The following is an 18,692-nucleotide window of genomic DNA, read 5'->3' as shown; positions in this document are numbered from 1 at the left end:
TGTCTAGGTCTGTCACGTCTACAGACCGTACAGGCTGAGGTTTCGTTTTTAAGTGATTGTTGGACCACAATCGTCTCGCCTGTACAACATACGTCATACGTCGCACTTTCACCTCATTTCATATCTACCCACCACGGTCTGTGGGTTGCAAAGCCCTGAGTGTTCGTTTATTAATTGCCTGTATTGCGCTGCAGGTTTGCTCGGGCTTATTCTTTTTCATTTATCTCAACGATGGGTCACTTATTCAGTTTCACGCGCTGATGGTCTGTCACCTGTTCACACACGTTGGGTTTAGTTAGGCACTGAGGTGCCGGGGGGGGGGGAGGGGAGGGTGTTTGGGGGTATTGTTTCATTCTTATTTCTCTCAGTTAATTTCTTCTTAGATATCAGCATGTCTCGCAGGTCAGAGAGTGTCGAATTCGAGTTCATCCCACCTACCCCTCGTAGGGGTTCAGAACATGGCAGTTCTCCGTCTTTAAGGAGTTGGACAGTACCCAGGTTGATGGCTGAGCTTCGTCGGAAGGGTATTCCTTTCCCGGCCGCAGCTAGGAAGGCGGAACTCTTCAGGTTGCTGTTTCCATCTCCGACTCAGGCGCTGGCATCCACCAGCGCAGAACATGCGTCGGTACATAACTCTTTGACGCAGATACATACGGTGTTGAATACTCTCTCTGCCTCCATGCTGCAGTTACAGGACAGGATGGAGGTGATGGAAGCTCGGTCAGTCAGTGCGGCTGTGACGGCCAGTGCTGGGGTGTCCGCTGCACCCCCAGCGCCGGTCCTGCCTAGCCCAGTCACAGGTAATGCACTGTCTTTACCTGCGGTGACCCCTTCTCCATTGGCAGTGTTGCCTTCGGTGTCTCCTGCCCACTTCATCCCTGCCAATATCAAGAAAGATATTTTGGAAGGGAAAGATGTTAATCTAGCCTCACTGCTAATAGCAGCTCAGGACGTTTCGGAGAACAAGTCCTTTGCTTGTGGGGAGGTGTCAGTGGTACTCAAGTCAAAGGATCCCAGGCTTAGTCGCAAACTTAGTGTGGCGGAATTTGTTTTGGCTTTTGGCATCTTTAGAGACATTATCTGCTCGGTCAGTCCAGGGAGGAGGGAGGAGTTGGACTTGTATCTTCATAAAGTGGTGGATTTGGCTCACAAGTATGGCGGTTTCACATTTTATGATTACCATCGTTCCTTTGCAGCAAAGGTGGCGGCTACTTGGGCCCAGTTTCAGGTGGTAACGTGTTGGGGCAACGTCGACATGGAGCTGTTTTGTAGGCATTTCGCTAATCAGAAGTCCCCTATATGTGCCAACTGCCAGTCTTCTGCCCATACCACAGCCTGGTGTCCAAGCTGTGATTCCTCTAGTCTTCCAGGGTCCTCCAAACAGGTGGCGGGTGGTTCTTCCGGTAGTTCCGGTCAGGTAGACAAGATGGGTAGACCTATCCGTTTTCTAGGTAAAGCTCAGTTGTGCAATAACTACAATTACACTGGGTGCAACTATAATCAATGCAGGTTGTTGCACGTCTGTGCTAATTGCTTCAGAGCCCACCCCAAGTCCGCCTGCCATGTGAAACCTTTCAGCACGTCATGACTAGGCCAGGTCAACTTCTCCTTGCTGGGGGTTTACTTAGAGGGCCACCCATCCCCGGGTTTTGGGCAGTTTTTGCTGGAGGGTTTTGCTTCAGGTTTCCACACTGGACTCATTACTCTCCCTACCGAGTCTTTTGAGTGCAAAAATTTAAGGTCAGCTGAGAATCACCCTGCCATTGTAGACCAGTTGTTGCAGGTCGAAGTCTCCAAGGGATTCCTGATTGGACCTTTCCCATCCTCACCGTTTGGCATGTGGAGGGTCAGTCCCATTGGGGTGGTCTGTGGAAAATTTTCTAATAAATTTCGCCTAATTTATGACTTGTCTGCGCCTCATTCATCTCATGTCCCTAGTCTTAATTCACTCATCCCATCTGAAGAGTTTTCACTGAAGTATTCTTCTGTGGATTTGGCCATTCAGCATATGGTGCAGTTGGGTAGGGGTGTTTGGTTGTCCAAGGCAGATATTACTGATGCGTTCAAGTTACTTCCCATCAGTCCTGCTCTCTGGCAATGGCATGGTGTCAAGTGGCGCGGTCAGTATTATTTTGCTACCAGGTTGACATTTGGGTCCAAGAGCAGCCCTCAGCTGTTTGATACCTTTGCCCAGGCCCTTCACTGGATATTGGAGAATTGCAAGGGTTGTCAGAAGGTAATCCATTATCTAGATGATTTTTTACTTTTGGAGAAACCAGAGGTACCACCCAGGGATCTGCTTGTGCTTACAGGGCTGTTTTCAGATTTGAATGTCCCTTTAGCTGCGCACAAGGTGGAGGGTCCGTCTAAAGTCATTACCTTTTTGGGGATTACGCTTGATGCCAATCTCATGGTGGCTAGCCTGCCGTTGGAAAAGCTGGTTAGAGTTAGGCAGACCATTCACCTGTTGGTCCGGTCTCCAGTATGCTCTAAGAAGGAATTGCAGTCGTTATTGGGGGTGTTAAATTTTGCCATGAGAATCATCCCGCAGGGTAGGGCGTTTGTGTCTAGATTGCTGGCTCTTCTTCCACTTTATCAGGATTCTGACGCGGTGGTTAATTTTCCAGTTGATGCCTTAGCGGATCTCGTCATGTGGGATCGGTTCCTGTGTGACTGGAATGGCATCTCCATGTTCATTCCCCGGCCTTTATGTAATTCCCCTAGGGTTTTTTCAGACGCTGCCGCGTCAGTTGGTTTTTCGGCCATTTTTTGTCATCAGTGGTTGGCCAGTCGCTGGCCCCCTGAGGTTTTCCTCCTACCAAAGTTTACTCTGACCTCAGCCTTGTTTGAAATTTATCCGATTCTGGCTGCAGCAGTCACTTGGGGTCCGGTTTGGTCGGGGCAGTCAGTCATCTTCTTTACGGATAATTTGGCTGCAGCCAGAATTATCAATAAAGGCAGATCGGGGTCCCTTCTGATCATGTCATTCATGCGTAGGTTGACTTGGCTGGGTTTGATGTACAGATTTCATTTTCAGGGTGAATTCATCTGTGGGAGTCGCAATGGTGCGGCTGATGCGTTATCCCGTCTTGATATGCCTCGTTTTTTCTTGCAGCATCCAGAAGCAGATTGGACGGGCCATCCTGTCCCTCCATACTCGCTGTTGGTCATGGACTGAACACATTCCGGGTTCAGGCGATCGACCTGGCTAATAAGTCTTTGTCCAGGAACACACTGAGGGCGTACACGACAGGTTGGAAGACTTTCCTCAGGTTTGCGGAGTTATACCCTTCCGATGGCCCTGAGGACATCTTCCATGTCATGTCTTTCGCCGCTTATTGCCATAGTGAGCTGGAGTTGGCTGCCAGTACTATTAGAATTTATTTGTCAGGAATTCAACATTTCAGATCCCTGCAGGCGCCTGACAGTGTGTCTATTTTTGCTGCTCACCCTCTGAAAGCCATGCTCAGGGGTATTCTGAAGACCCAGGGGAGGGTTCAGTTGTCCCGACAACCTGTCACTGGTCATATTTTCCGGGGTTTGTCAGACCTACTGTCATCTTCTCCATTCGGGGTTGGTCCTAGTTTAGTACTTAAAGCGGCCATTTATCTTAGTTTTTTCGGGTTCCTCCGTCCCGGGGAGGTGTCGCAGGCCAGCTGTCATACTCCGGTACTGCTCAGAAGTAGTCTCACCAGATTCCCGGAGCACTATGAGTTACAGTTACCCAACAATAAGAATAGGCAAACTGGCCAGGGGTTTGTGGTTAAATATTACCGCACATTTAGTGCTTGGTGCCCGGTGGAAGTTCTCAACGCACTTTGCAATCTTTTCATAGCTACTCCGATTCATGGGCCTCTACTTCCCTTTCCCACGCATCCCATTACTTCCAAACAGTTCATTGCTTATGTTAGGATTTTACTTGCCAGGTTGGATGTAGACCCAAGGCGTTTTTCTGGGCATTCTTTTAGGATCGGGGCAGCGTCAGCGGCTTCTAAACAAGGGGTCCCGTCTTACATCATTAAACATATGGGTCGTTGGAGGTCATCCTGCTATAGCAGGTACATTCCTGAACCTCACGCTGAGGTTAGTAGGGCGTTTGTTACGTTGTTGGATTGATTATTATTTGTATCATTAAAGCTTCATACTTTACCTATCTTGTGTCTTTTGCCCTCTTTTAGGCGTACCGTTCAGCGAGACCAAGGCACACCACAGGTCTTGGTAGTTAGGTTTACGGTGTTATCGCAACCGAAGACTCTGACTACAAGTCTGAAGGCTGGCCGGAGGCCGGCCTGGATTTGTAGGAGGAGTTTGAGGGGTATATATCCCTCCTCCTTCCTACAGGTCCCTCGTCGGCTCGGCTCTGGTTCCCCACCCTCCCATTCCCTCTTTTTCCTTTTGTCATTTCATTTCATGACACTCATTGTTACTCTTATTCGGGGTATGCCCTCTTTTAGGCGTACCGTTCAGCGAGACCAAGGCACACCACAGGTCTTGGTAGTTAGGTTTACGGTGTTATCGCAACCGAAGACTCTGACTACAAATAAGAATTGGTCTGAAGAAAGTCCCTTTGTATCTCTAACCAATTCTCTGCAATCTAGAGCAGCCATTCTCTACCAAGGTTCCGTGGAACACTAGGGCTCCTCCAGAGATTGCAAAGTATTCCTTAAAGTGTGGTTGACTGACCTTGCATCTGATGGTGCCTGGATACAGGCCCAGTGCCACTTGGTAGTGCCAGAACAACAATAATCTTTATAGCTGTCTGTAAAAGGGGCTTTCTGACTACCATTGTATGAGGAGTGAGTAGATAAATGAACTGTCAAAAAGACTGATGTAGTTATAAAACAAAATCACATATTAATGTCCATCAACAATAATAAGTAATACATGAAAGAATGTGCAGTGATGAAAAAATGTAAGGATTATAAATGGATAATCATATGAAAAATAGTCCAGTGTGAAAATGAAATCACTGAAGAATAAAAAAAGACACCCATGTGAGGGCACAAAAAGGTTTTGACTTCACCTTTGATTGTGAGATCCACCACCATATGATAAGTTTGGCATGCTTACCAGAGAGTGTAGACTCATATACTGATAAGTATTGGGTCAAACGAGCGTTCGTGAGGTATACCAATATCCGTCAGGATCAGATGGATGGTTGGAGATCGCCCGGCCATAACATGGATGGAGTAGTTTCACTTGAGTATTGCAATGATTGCAATGACTCCATGAGCATCACCTGCTCGTCACGCTCGTGGAGTCATTGCAATCCTTTCTGATGCAAACTTTGATTTTATTGCTTGAATCAAGTGGATGTTTGTAAGTGTACTTCTGCTTTTTATATTAAATATACTATGCAGTTTTACACTGTGTGGCTGTTAATTCTCTATATATATGTTCGGAAGTGGCCTTCCCTATTGATGTATACCGGTTTTGGAAGTCTGTTTGCTTCAAGTGAAAATCCTCCATCCATGTTATGGCCGGGTGATCCCCAACAATCCATCTGATCCTGCTGGATATTGTTGCGGTATACCTCAAGAAACGCTCGTTTGACTCAATACTTATCGGTATATGAGATTTAAAAAAATGTGCTGCTCTAATAAAATGGCATAAGTGAGATTATGAAAACACTTAAAAAACAAAAAAAAGTCATAGTGTTGAACATAACCAGTTCAATAAACAGCATAAAATATAACTTGATAGTTTAAATAAGTGAAAAAATCTCGAATGACACCACATTTCATTATTTCAACTATCAAGTTATATTTCATACTGTTTATTGGACTGGTTATGTTCAACACTATAAGGGTTATTTACTAAAGGAAAATCCACTTTGCACTGCAAGTGCACTTGGAAGTAAAGTCGCTGTAGATCTGAGAGTGGCATGCAAGGAAAATAAAAAACAGCATTTTAGTTTGCACATGATTGGATGATAAAATCAATAGAACTTCCACTCATTTCAGATCTACCCCTTAGATTGAGAGCGACTGCAATTCCAAGTCACTTTCAAATGCACTTTCTGTGCAAAGTGGATTTGATTTTCGTAAATAACCCCCTATGACTTTTTATGTTTTTTTAAGTGTTTTCATTATTTCACTTATGCAATATTATTAGAACAGCTCCTTTTTTTAATTTGTTATTTGAGGTGTGTATTCTACCTAGAGCTTGCAGTTTTTTTGTCACTGTTGAGTAGCTCTTTTTCCATATATACCGTATTTATCGGCGTATAAGACGCACTTGTTTCCCCTTAAAATCAGGGGAAAATCGTGGGTGCGTGTTATACGCCGATCCCCCGCTGACTGCGAGAGGAGCCGAGTGCCGTTGAGATACAAATAGCCGAGTGTACTTGGCTCCGCTCCTCTCCGCTCACAGTCATGCCCAGTCCCGCCCTATTAGACATAACACAGGGACTGGGCGTGACTGTGAGCGGAGCCGAACCAAGCCGAGTAAACTTGGCTATTTGTATGTTGGCGGCACTCGGCTCCTCTTGGCTACTCTCGGCTCTGCTCACAGTCACACCCAGGGACTGCGAGAGGAGCCGAGAGCCACTGAGGTACATAGGACATCCAGCTCTGTATCTCGCCGGCACTATTTTTAAACTTGGAGACTGCAATGAAACTGGAGAAAGGCTGCAAATGACAAGGCTACACTGACAAGGCTGCAAATGATACTGGGGCAAGGCTGCAATGACACTGGAGCAAGGCTGCAAATGACAAGGCTACACTGACAAGGCTGCAAATGACACTGGACAAGGCTTCAAATGGACACTGATAAGGCTGCATTGATGGGCATTTAAATGTAAGTTTTTTCCTTTAACTTCCATCCTAAAAGTTTTTTTCCTTAAAATTTCCTCCTAAACTTGGGGTGTGCATTATAACGGTAGTTATCAGTATATGAGTCTACACTCTCTAGTAAGCATGTCAATCTTATCATATGGTGGTGGATCTCACAATCAAAGGTGAAGTCAAAACCCTTTTGTGCCCTCACATGGGTGTCTTTTCTTCTACTTCAGTGATTTCATTTTCAGAGTGGACTATTTTTCATATAATTATCTATTTATAATCCTTAAATTCGTTTTGATCACTGCACATTTTTTCATTTATTACTTATTATTATTGATGGACATTATCACGTGATTTTGTATCACTACATCAGTCTTATCGACAGTTAATTTACCTATTCACTTCATATTCTCACATTGTACAGAGGGCTACACTATTTATTTGTTATACATTTGCACTATATGTCTAGTCAGTGTTAGCTGCTATTTTTAGTCTCTGAGCGCAGTTCCTATTTTTCTTGCATTGTAGGAAGAGTGTTATTAACTGACCATGCGAGGGGCATTTTTTTCCACTGACCCCTGATGACTTGATTATAGCAGGGGTTCCCTGAGTCCTAAAAATTATTTCAAGGGTTCCTTTTGGGTAAAAAGGTTGAGAAAGGCTGGTCCATAGGCAGCCTTAAAGGGGTTTCAAACCTTTGTGGTATTTCACCTTAATGCATTCTATGCATTAAGGTGAAAAACCTTCTACCTTCTGTAGTGCTGCAACCCCCCGGCCCCCCGTTTTACTTACCAGAACGCTGACATCCTCTGGCCTGGAATGAGCACACCAGCTCTAGCTGATGTCTCATGTCCTGATTGGATAGATTGATAGCAGCGCAGCCATTGGCTCCCGCTGCTGTCAATCAAATTCAACGACCGGGGGCGGGGCCGAGTCCTACATTCTGTGTGACTGGACACAGATGCAGGACTCGGCAGCGTGCCTGCATGGGTGTCCACCTTAGGAGAGCCTTCTCCAACCTGGACACTCGATGTGGAAAGGAGCCACCAGTGCTGCTGAGGGACCCCAGAAGAGGAGGACTGGGGCCACTCTGCAAAACAAACTGCACAGTGGAGGTAAGTATGATATTTTTGTTATTTAAAAAAAAAACGAAAAACGAGGGTTTACAACCCCTTTAAAGAAGTATCACAAGAGGCTTTTCTGGCTAACAAACATATTAGCATTTTAACCACTTGACCACTGGGCACTTAAACACCCTTAATAACCAGACCAATTTTCAGCTTTCGGTGCTCTCGCATTTTGAATGACAATTACTCAGTCATGCAACACTGGACCTATATGAAATTTTTGTCCTTTTTTTCACACAAATAGAGCTTTCTTTTGGTGGTATTTAATCACCGCTGGGTTTTTTATATTTTGTGCTATAAAAGAAAAAATACCGAAAATTCTGTAAAAAAATGAATTTTTCTTTGTTTCTGTTAGAAAATTTAGCAGATTAGTAATTTTTTCTTCATAAATTTTGGCCAAAATTTATACCACTACATATCTTTGGTAAAAATAAGTACAAATTGGTGGATATTATTTGGTCTTTGTGAAAGTTATAGAGTCCACAAGCTATGGTGCCAATATCTGAAAATTGATCACACCTGAAGTACTGACGGCCTATTTCATTTCTTGAGACCCTAACATGCCAGAAAAGTACAAATACCCCCCAAATGACCCCTTTTTGGAAAGAAGACATTCCAAGGTATTTAGTAAGAGGCATGATGAGTTTTTTAAAGTTGTCATTTTTTCCCACAATTCTTTGCAAAAATCAAGATTCTTTTTACTTTTATTTTTTTTTTTCACAAAATTGTCATATTATCAGGTTACACAGCATATGCATACCACAAATTACACCCCAAAACACATTCTGCTATTACTCCCGAGTATGGCGATACCACATGTGTGAGACTTTTACACAGTGTGGCCACATACAGAGGCCCAACATGCATGGAGCGCCATCAGGTGTTCTGGAGCACCCAGGACAATTCTGACATTTCTCTCCTACATGTAAAAATCATCATTTATTTGCTAGAAAATTACATAGAACTCCAAAACATTATATATGTTTTTTTAGCAAACACCCTGGAGAATACAATGGTGGTCTTTGCAACTTTTTATCTCGCACGGTATTTGCGCAGTAATTTTTCGAATGCTTTTTTTTGGAAAAAAAACAGTTTTGTGCTTTAAAAAAAAAAAAAACACAGTAAAGTTAGCCCAATTTTTACATAATGTGAAAGATGAAGTTACGCTGAGTAAATAGATACCTAATATGTCACTCTTCAAAATTGCACACGCTCGTGGAATGGCGCCAAACGTCGCTACTTAAAAATCCCCATAGGCGACGATTTAATTTTTTTTTACTGGTTATATGTTTTGAGTTACAGAGGAGGTCTAGGGCTAGAATTATTGCTCTTGCTCTAACGTTCGCAGCGATACCTCACATGTGTGGTTTGAACACCGTTTTCATATGTGGGCGGGACTTATGTATGCGTTCGCTTCTGCATGCGAGCACATGGGGACAGGGGCGCTTTAAAAAAAAACATTTTTTTTTATTGTTCATTTTACTTTATTTATTTTAGTTTGACATTTTTTTCCCCAAAAATAATTTTTTTGATCACTTTTATTCCTATTACAAGGAATGTAAACATCCCTTGTAATAGGAATATGGCATGACAGGTCCTCTTTACAGTGAGATGTGGGGTCAATAAGACCCCGCATCTCACCTCTAAGCTGGGAAGCCTGAAAAAAAAAAAAGATTCTGGCTTTGATCGTATTAGCGATTCGGTAGAAGCACCGGAGGGCGGAGGGCGGCGGGAGGGGGGGGGGGATGTCTATGGCTGGGTATTGCAGGGTATCACCGACTATGGCTGGGTATCTCAGAGTATGGCTGGGTATCTCAGAGTATGGCGTTGCAGAGTACTGCGTTGCAGAGCATTGCAGGGTATTGGCGGGTGTTGCAGAGCATTTCAGAGTGTTGTAGGGTATTGGCGGGTGTTGCAGAGCATTGCAGAGTGTTGCAGGGTATTGGCGGGTGTTGCGGAGTGTTGCAGGGTGTTGCAGGGTGTTGCAGGGTGTTGCAGAGTGTTGCAGAGTGTTGCAAGGTGTTGCAGAGTGTTGCAGAGTGTTGCAAGGTGTTGCAGAGTGTTGCAGAGTGTTGCAGAGTGTTGCAGAGTGTTGCGGAGTGTTGCAGAGTGTTGCGGAGTGTTGTGGAGTGTTGCGGAGTGTTGCAAGGCATTGCGGAGTGTTGCAGGGCATTGCGGAGTGTTGCAGGGCATTGCAGAGTGTTGCAGGGCATTGCAGAGTAATGCAGAGTAATGGCAGGGTATTGCAGAGTAATGCAGGGAATCGAGGGGTTAATTTTCGGTGAGCAGTGATTTGGGCACTGCAGATGCAGCCCACATCGCTGCTGACACCGATCTCTTTCCCCTCCGCTGTACCGATCGGTACAGAGAGGGGGAGGGAGGAACCGGCGTCATAACATGACGCCGGCTTGTTTACAAGTGATCACTCCGTCATTTGACGGAGCGATCACGTGGTAAACGGCCGCGATGAGCGGCCGTTTACCGTGATTCGTGATGTGCCGGGTCCACTGGACCCAGCGGTCACGGATGCTCTCGTGTGCGCGCCCCAGGGGGCGCGCGAGAGCAGAATTCTGGGAGGCCGTTAATTAACGGCCTCTCAGAGTTAAACAACCGCCCTGAAGCCGTTAATCGGCAATGGGCGGTTGTTAAGTGGTTAAAGAATATGTAAACCCAGAAACAAAATTAAATATATTGCAGTTTATGAGTTCCTAGATGCAGTGGCAGCATCACTTTTCATTTTTCATACTTTCAGTTTTTCTACCAGTACCACACTTTCTGTCCTAGGGTGACAACGTTTAATCATCTAACTTTATCCATAGCTCCCAACTGTCCCTAATTTCGAAGGACTGTCCTTGATTTGAAACAAAGTCCCTCTGTCGCTCTTTCCTCCTCATTTGTCCTTCCCAAAATACCTCTTACCTCCATCCTCAAACTGCTCTCGAAAATATATTATAGGGTCTGCGGATACAGCCAAGACAGCAGCTGCCAACAGCATGCACCACCTCATGGTATGAAAGATTCTGGATCCCAGATGCCTAAGTTAAAAGGAGATACACTCTTGTTACCATACAGGTTATATATGAATGAGAACACAGTAAACATGGTAGAAAGACTGATATGCGAAAACTACATTTGTAACTATAATTTAATTGTCATTCAAACAATACATCCAAGAAGCAATACAGAATATGAAAGGAAACATATTTCTAAAAAATAAACACTAAAAAAAATTGTTAATATACAATATATATATATATATATATATACATATATGTATATGTGTGGACGGTTCTATAGCTTAGTGTTTGGCACCATCTGGTGGCCAAATACTGAAAGTGAACTTAAATGATTTTTGGCTTTCAACGATTGAACTATTTACAGGAAGTGACTGTTATTTACATTGGAGAGTTGACCCTTTTACCCAGGATGCTGAGTGACCTACCCATGGACACCCTCTCTTGCATTGCATGCTGGGTAGGAGATAAAAGGACCCTGAGCGGCCATCTTAGGCCTCTTGGGAATGCATGGCCTGCCTGTCAGGACTTGTGCGGAGGCCTCCCGGAGGAAGTGGCCTATTGCCCTTGCGGAGCGCAACCCTGCTCGGTTGTGTGAGTGACCTGAAGTGCCAGAGACACAGAGATCGGATTGAGAGGATCCAGAGACATAGGATTACCACAATATCAACTTGCGCGATTACAACTGATCCAAAACACGGCGGCAAGGCTGATAACAGGGAAAAAACCCTGGGAATCCATCTCTCCTTCGCTGAGGAGCTTACATTGGCTAACCGTAAAAAATCGGATCACGTTCAAGACCCTTTGCCTCACCCACAAATGCGTGCATAGAGAAGCTCAGCAATACCTAATGGAGAAAATAAATCATTACACACCAAACCGAAGTCTTTGATCAGCCAACAAAAACCTCCTCCTCGTGCCCAAAGCCCGGTATAAATCCAAGGGGGATCGGAGATTCGCTGTCCAAGGGCCTCGGCTATGGAATGCTCTACCAATCAACATCCGCCTGGAAGAAAATCACCTGGCTTTTAGGAAAAAACTCAAGACCTTCCTCTTTTAGCAGATGATCAAAGCTCGCCACAGCGCCTAGAGGCGATTCAGTTCGCATTGTGCGCTATACAAGTATTTCATTCATTCATTCATTCAGAGACACTCGTTTGAGCATCGGAAGACCAGGTCTCCCTTTTGGCCCTGTCGGGACGTGACAGAGCCCTGCTGACGCAGAAGCAAGCTGCAACCACCGGACCAAAGTCACCATACCAAGTTTCTGATCCAGTTGGTGAGCGGGTTGCTACCCACGGTTTTCTAAACCATTGCACCTAGTCAGACTTATATACAGGCTCCGCTGGGATACTTAGTCCCACGGAGGAGGAGTACAGCAACTGGCGCTAGGCAGGCATAAGTCCTACTTACTATCACACTTCAAGCATTGTACTATATTTGTGGAAGCAACACTAGGATCATCCTTAATTCAACTTTAACTGCTTTAACCTTGGATTACAAATTCATAAGGAGTTATCATTGCTAGCGAAGATCAGAAGATAAAGACTGAGTACTTTAAGTGAGATCTCACACATAGCTATAAAAGTATGGGGAGCTCCCATATATATATATATATATATATATATATATATATATATATATATATATATATATATATATATATATATATATATTGTTTGCAACTGTTTTATCAAAATTTATTGTCCTGTCATTCTATGTTGGGATAACAGTACAATTGCTGTAATCACCGATTTACAAATATATAGTAAAATATACTTTGGTTAAGTACCTCGTTGTGTGGAGTATTGTTTTCTCCCAGCAGGTGGAGCCAGTGGATCCTGAGAAGACAATACAGGCATATTGTGATATATTATATTGTACTGTATTGTATTGCACCAGAGCTGTGTCAAGGGGACTGAGGCAAATTAGTGGGGTTTTGTTACTAGAGTGCAGGCCCAAATCAAACCAGTCGCTCCTTGGGGGGTCAGTGCTACATATATATCAGGGAGAGGCAACCTTAACTTAAAGAGGTGGAGATCTACTTGAACAACATGGGAGAAGTCAAAGATCACTGTACAGTGTCGCTTCATGACACCTGATTTAAACTCCTAATTGCCGTACTACCGTGTCGCAATCGCGTTCATTACGGCAATCATGGGTTTAACTTAGGTTGTGAGGAGGCAACATATCGCCTCTTCACCACCTGTCAAACACACGCAGATCACTTTTCAGGAATTAAGCCCCCTGTTGCTTTTGGTGGGTGCTACCACCTGTCAATCATGGCCCATTCAAGTAAATGGGGCCACTCTGCAAGTGCCCACAATGGCATACTTCTACAGGGTTCAAGGAGTTAAAGCAGGTGGGGAGAAAGAAACACAAAGCTGCCTGCTCTTACCCCTTGTTTGTCGTACTGCACAAGGTTGCAGGGCATTTGCAGAATGGCCTCATTCACTTGAATGGGCCATGCTTGGCAAGTGCTACACCCACCGAACATGACAGGGTATATAACTTCTGCTGTGGCTGCAACATATGTACACCCCTGGACACTGCAGCTAACGGGGATGCAATTGAAGAGGAGGTGATAAAAACATGTCTTAACTATGGGGCTTTACCACCCCCCAAACTGCAAATGCAAATGAACCCTTACAGTTCTGAGCACCCTATAAGGCTGCTTTACAATGATGTGCTGTGGTGTACCCACACCTTGGATGCAGCACTGTGCATCTGCAACTTTCCTGGTCTAGCTGCACTTTGCTGTAGACTTCTACTATATCCTGCAGGATATAGTATAGTGAAAGTGCACCAAAACTCCTGCATTCAGAAAGTGCACCAAAACCACAGGATATCATAGAAGTCTACGGAAACTTCACCTGGTACCAAGACAGGGACCCAGCCAACGGAGGTGATGCTTTCAGAACAGCCTCGTGTGTCAAGCCAGGGACCGAGCAGGCCAGTGGGGGGAAGCTTGAGAAGTATCTTAAGTGCCAAGCTTGGGACCCAGCAGGGATACGGGGGTGACACTTGAGGAAGATACTACAGTGAAGATTGGAAGAGCTCAAGGAATTCAGTGGCAGTGAATCATCTAGTCTAGAGAGAGAGAGAGAGACTGGGAGCTCAGTAGGCTGAAGAACTACAAGAAGTGATTGTAGTGGAAGTGAACGAACTGTTACACTTTGTGTTAGGAACTGTTCAAGACTGTTGCCATAGGAGACAGCATTCCTACACATGCAGATGTGGCATCTTGCTGGATGCCTTTCCCTGCATTGCTGTCTACCTGTAGAAGTCTCTGAGTCTACCAATTACGTTGCAACTACCTAAGGGTGTCCTGGCCCTAACCCTCTCTCACAAAGTTCTAAGAGACATAAAATCTCTTTGCATTCAATTGTCTCTGGCACCCAATTAATTTACCTTATACTACACCTACTATGCCTTGTAACCCACCGTATACAGAAGGATGTCAACCGTTCTTTGCTCTAAAGGTTCTCATTAGGGCAGCACAGTGGTGTAGTGGTTAGCACTTTCACCTGGCAGCAATAGGGTTGCTGGTTCAAATCCCAACCACGACACTATCTGCCTGGAGTTTGCATGTTCTCCCTGTGCCTGCGTGGGTTTCCTCCGGGTTCTCCGGTTTCCTCCCACACTCCAAAGACATGCTGGTAGGTTAATTAGACCATGTCCAAAAAAAAAAAAAAAGAATTGGCCATAATATGTGTATGTCAATGTTGTAAGTGTGTCGGGACTCTACAGGTTAAAGGACCGCATAAATAGCTGCAGATGGACACCGGTGGCAAGAAAAAGCGCCCAGAGGTGATTCAGTTCGTATAGGTAGCGCTATATAAGTCATTCATTCATTCATTAGACTAGAGGAGTCCCTGGACCTTGCTACATTTGGTGCCCCTTGCAACCGGCTTAAGCTTCATCTGAATTTCGTCTGGCTCCATGGGAAGGTGGCAAGTAACATCTATGCTTCTAATAGACTCTTTTGTTGTGCATATTATCAATGTGGGGAAGAACTAACAAGTCTCATTGCTCATGGGAGAGGATCAGCCTGGTCTTTTGACACTTCCCGCCAGCGCTGTGAGGGTTAAAACAGACTCCAAAATGGACTCCATTACAGTTTTGGCATGCCGCAGCATGAAGAATCTGCACCAACCCGTTGGCAGGGATAGGGGTTCCTGCTCTGCAGAGGAGGATAAGGAAGTGCTGCCATGTGTGTCTGGTTGTGGGTTGGAGGGAAAGATGACGCAGTTCTTAAGTGAGATTGCGGATTTGAAGAAGTACGCTCCGGGTGTTTGCTTCAGTCCGACTGATGCAAAACCTGTCCTGACTGACACCAGAATACGGTATACACTGAAGGGTAGGCTTGCCCTGTATGTACGTAGTGCCATATCTCAGAGCAACCAATCAGTTTTACCTTTCATCAGTTCTCAGCATTTAGAACAGTTTACAGAATACTTTGTGAACTTTACACATTGCTCTTCACCTTTAAAAGCGGAGGTCCAGCCGAATTTTTTTTTTAAACGTCAGCAGCTACAAACACTGTAGCTGCTGACTTTTATTAAGCACACTTACCTGTCCAGGGTGCCTGCAATGAGGGCTGCCCGAGGCTAATCCCTCCATCTCATCAGGTCCCGGCATCGCCATTCGAACTGAGGGAAACAGGTAGTGGAGCCTTACGGCTTCACTGCCCGTTTCCTACTGCGCATGCGTGAGTCGGGCAGCGCTTTGTGAATGGCCGGCTGTGTTCTGGGACACACACAGTTCCCAGAACACAGAGCGCCCCATTCCCCAGAAGGCAACGCAAGGAGGAGAAGAATGAAGATCACAGTGGAATAGGAAGTGGCAGATTAGGACGATTTCTGGTAAGTAAAAAAATAAATGTTTATTTACATTTTTAGGAGCATTTTTATGTAATTTTCTTTTTTTTTTCTCATTAGGGTGGACCTCCACTTTAAGTTAAAGTTGTCATGTTTTTTGTGCTAGGTCAAAGAGCAAAGTACAAAAACCACATCAACCAACACAAATAACTATTAATTATTCTAACTGCTTTAAGCTAATAGAAGTTGAAATCTAAAGAAATTCTCAAATCTGCTTATATGTGTTTAGTTTCATCAGTGTTGCCAAACTATCAGAATGAAATTTACTGACACGACACCAAAAATCTACTGGCACAGCCAACGTTTTACTGGCATTTCCAAAAGTTACAAAATTAACGGTTTAAGTGTAAATTTCAGTATTTAGGCTACAAACAAGTACAAAATGCAATTTGCAATGTGATTTAAGGTAGATATTCGGGCAATAAACATATATCCTATTTTATTTTTGATATAGTAAGTAAGTAGCTCAGGGACAGAACTCAGGAAGGCAAGAAATTAGAATGGGCAGGCACACATAAATGAAATTGACTCCCACGGTGACGCTGACAGCCGTGTGCAGCAGCACAGATGATGATGACACCTCACTGACGTGTCACCTCCTGAGTCACAGTGACAGTCTCTCTCCGTGTCAGGTGGTCCCTTCAGTTCACTCCAGTCCAAACAGCACTGACAGCCCCGCTCCCACTCCTGTCCCCAGACCCACCAACGAGGCTCCGCTTGGCTCCATTGCATCATGACATCATATGACACACTCAGGCACTGCCTCCGCCAGATCTGCCTCCTGCCGGCGTCGCCCAAACAAACTGTAGCAATCACAGTCATATTTTTTACTGGCAACCTTTTCCTGTCACTGGCATTTACTGCCAGGAGAAAAAGTGCAATGTTTTACTGGCTACCAATAAAAATACTGACAGTTGGCAACGCTGAGTTACATTATAAATCTTGGGTAATTTTCCACTTAGTGGTGCCTACTACAGTGATTAACAACTTCCCCTGGGATCCCACAGGTATGACACATACATACTAACATTGGTAGATAATACCCCAAGAGCCAATCCTAAGGACCCTCAGCGGTACATGTACTGATGATATAGAATGTGTGGGTCTATGTACCTATTAGCTTGTTGTGATTTCTTATTACTGAACTGGGCAGCACAATGGTTAGCAAATATACAGTAGCTTGAGCACTGGGATCCTTGCTTTGAATCTCAGCCAAGACACTATCTGTATGGAGTTTGAATGTTCCTCTTGTGTTTGAATGGGTTTATTTCCACATTCTGAAGACAAGGACAAATTGGCTATGCACATGTGTTATCACATTCTACATGCCGGACCGAAACACAAGAAATTGGGTAGAGTTAAAAGCAAAATCTGGTGACCTATCTAGTAAAAAAAATGCTAAGAAAATTCTATGAAAAGGGCTGTCCACTTTATTAGCCCTTGTACACACGGTCGGACATTCCGACGGAAAATGTCTGATCGGACCGTGTTGTTGGATAATCCGACCGTGTGTGGGCTCCATCGGACTTTTTAGGTCAGAATATCTTGACCAACAAAGTTTGAGAGCTGGATATAAAATTTTCCAACAACATGATCCGATCGGACTTTGTCTGATCGTTTGTAGAGAATTCCGATCGGACAAAGTGCCACGCATGCTCAGATCAAATTACAAGACCAAAGCTATTGGCTACTAGCCTGAATGTAGTCCCGTTGTAACTAATGAACGTCATCATGTTCCGAGCGATCGGATTTTCTGACAACCATGTGTATGCAACACCAGTTTCGGACAAAATCCTTCTGAAAAATACTGACAGATTTTGTTGTCGGAATGTCCGACCGTGTGTACGGGGGCTTAGACATGATGCTCAGAGAGCTGACTGTATATGGCTGAACAGACTCTATTACGAAACATTACTTAGTATGAACTGCACTAGTATAGAACTAGACAACATACGGTATGTAATTCTCATAGGCACATTTTTTACAGAAATATCTTGGTACATATAGTATAAAAGTATAGGTACCTTACACTTTAATGAAAATAATTTCAGAGTTTAATGGCACTCACACTGTTTCATAAAGACCCATCCAGCCCTTTACTTCTTTCCTAGCAAGTGAGCAGGTGATAGAGTAGACTATAGTTTTATAATTATACTTTATGATACAGAAGATCCCCAGATACATTATAAGGTCTGCTGCTACAAAGGGGATTGCTGTACAATGCAAAACACACATACTGTACATACTCAAAAACATTACATAAGATATACACTGAGAATAAAATATGGATGCAATTAAATAAACGCCACCAGAATATGCAGCTACAATCCTTAGCGAATCAGAAATGTAAGATTCATATATTATAAATGTCATAAAAAGAATAAATCTCCATCTATAACGTATTACAATGAATATCTGGCATACCTGTAGAAATGTATCAGGAGGAATCGAGAAAGCAACACAGGTACCCAGGCAGGTGATGTGCTGGACCCATGTGGCTTCACCTGTAAATAGATTCTCCTCCTCAAACGAATTCTCAAACAGATGGCTTGCTGCTATTGGTCGGTGAAGACCCAAGGCAGCCAATCACAGCAAACCACATGCATGCAAGAAAAGATGAGAAAGTGTCTAAGAAGGGCATCCCACAGCTGAGCTCTAAGGAGATGTAATAATAACCTAATAAATAAACGATTATTTATCAGTATTATACATGAGAGGTTGATATACACTATAAGGGGTTGATTTACTATAACTGGAGAGTGAAAAATCTGGTGCAGCTCTGCATAGAAACCAATCGGCTTCCATGTTTTATTGTCAAAGCTTAATTGAACAAGTTGAAGTTAGAAGCCGATTGGCTACCATGCAGCGCTGCACCAGATTTTGCACTCT

At 44.1% G+C, this 18,692-nt stretch overlaps 1 protein-coding gene across 4 annotated transcripts in view; it reads right to left on the bottom strand.

Annotated features, from left to right (window-relative positions):
• LOC143926480 (calreticulin-like) overlaps positions 1 to 18,360 on the bottom strand; it is a 72,868-nt gene extending 54,508 nt beyond the window's left edge. The window contains exons 1-4 of one of the 4 annotated variants that reach the window (XM_077450251.1): positions 18,228 to 18,345; positions 12,716 to 12,764; positions 11,799 to 11,929; positions 10,829 to 10,944 (exon numbers count right to left, since the gene is read on the bottom strand). In XM_077450251.1, the coding sequence (XP_077306377.1) occupies positions 10,829 to 10,916 (88 nt within the window). In that variant the 5' untranslated portion in view covers positions 10,917 to 10,944; positions 11,799 to 11,929; positions 12,716 to 12,764; positions 18,228 to 18,345. Of the gene's footprint in view, positions 1 to 10,828; positions 10,945 to 11,798; positions 11,930 to 12,715; positions 12,765 to 18,227 lie in introns of all 4 variants that reach the window. The other 3 variants (XM_077450249.1, XM_077450252.1, XM_077450250.1) reach the window with 3 other exon arrangements.
• Positions 18,361 to 18,692: the final 332 nt, after the last annotated feature.

The sequence above is a fragment of the Lithobates pipiens genome, unplaced genomic scaffold (assembly GCF_037356315.1).
Source record: "Lithobates pipiens isolate NorthernLeopardFrog02 unplaced genomic scaffold, aLitPip1_a1.2 Scaffold_23, whole genome shotgun sequence".
In the NCBI taxonomy this organism is placed as follows: domain Eukaryota; kingdom Metazoa; phylum Chordata; class Amphibia; order Anura; family Ranidae; genus Lithobates; species Lithobates pipiens.
This window is presented reverse-complemented; position numbering and strand designations above follow the sequence as displayed.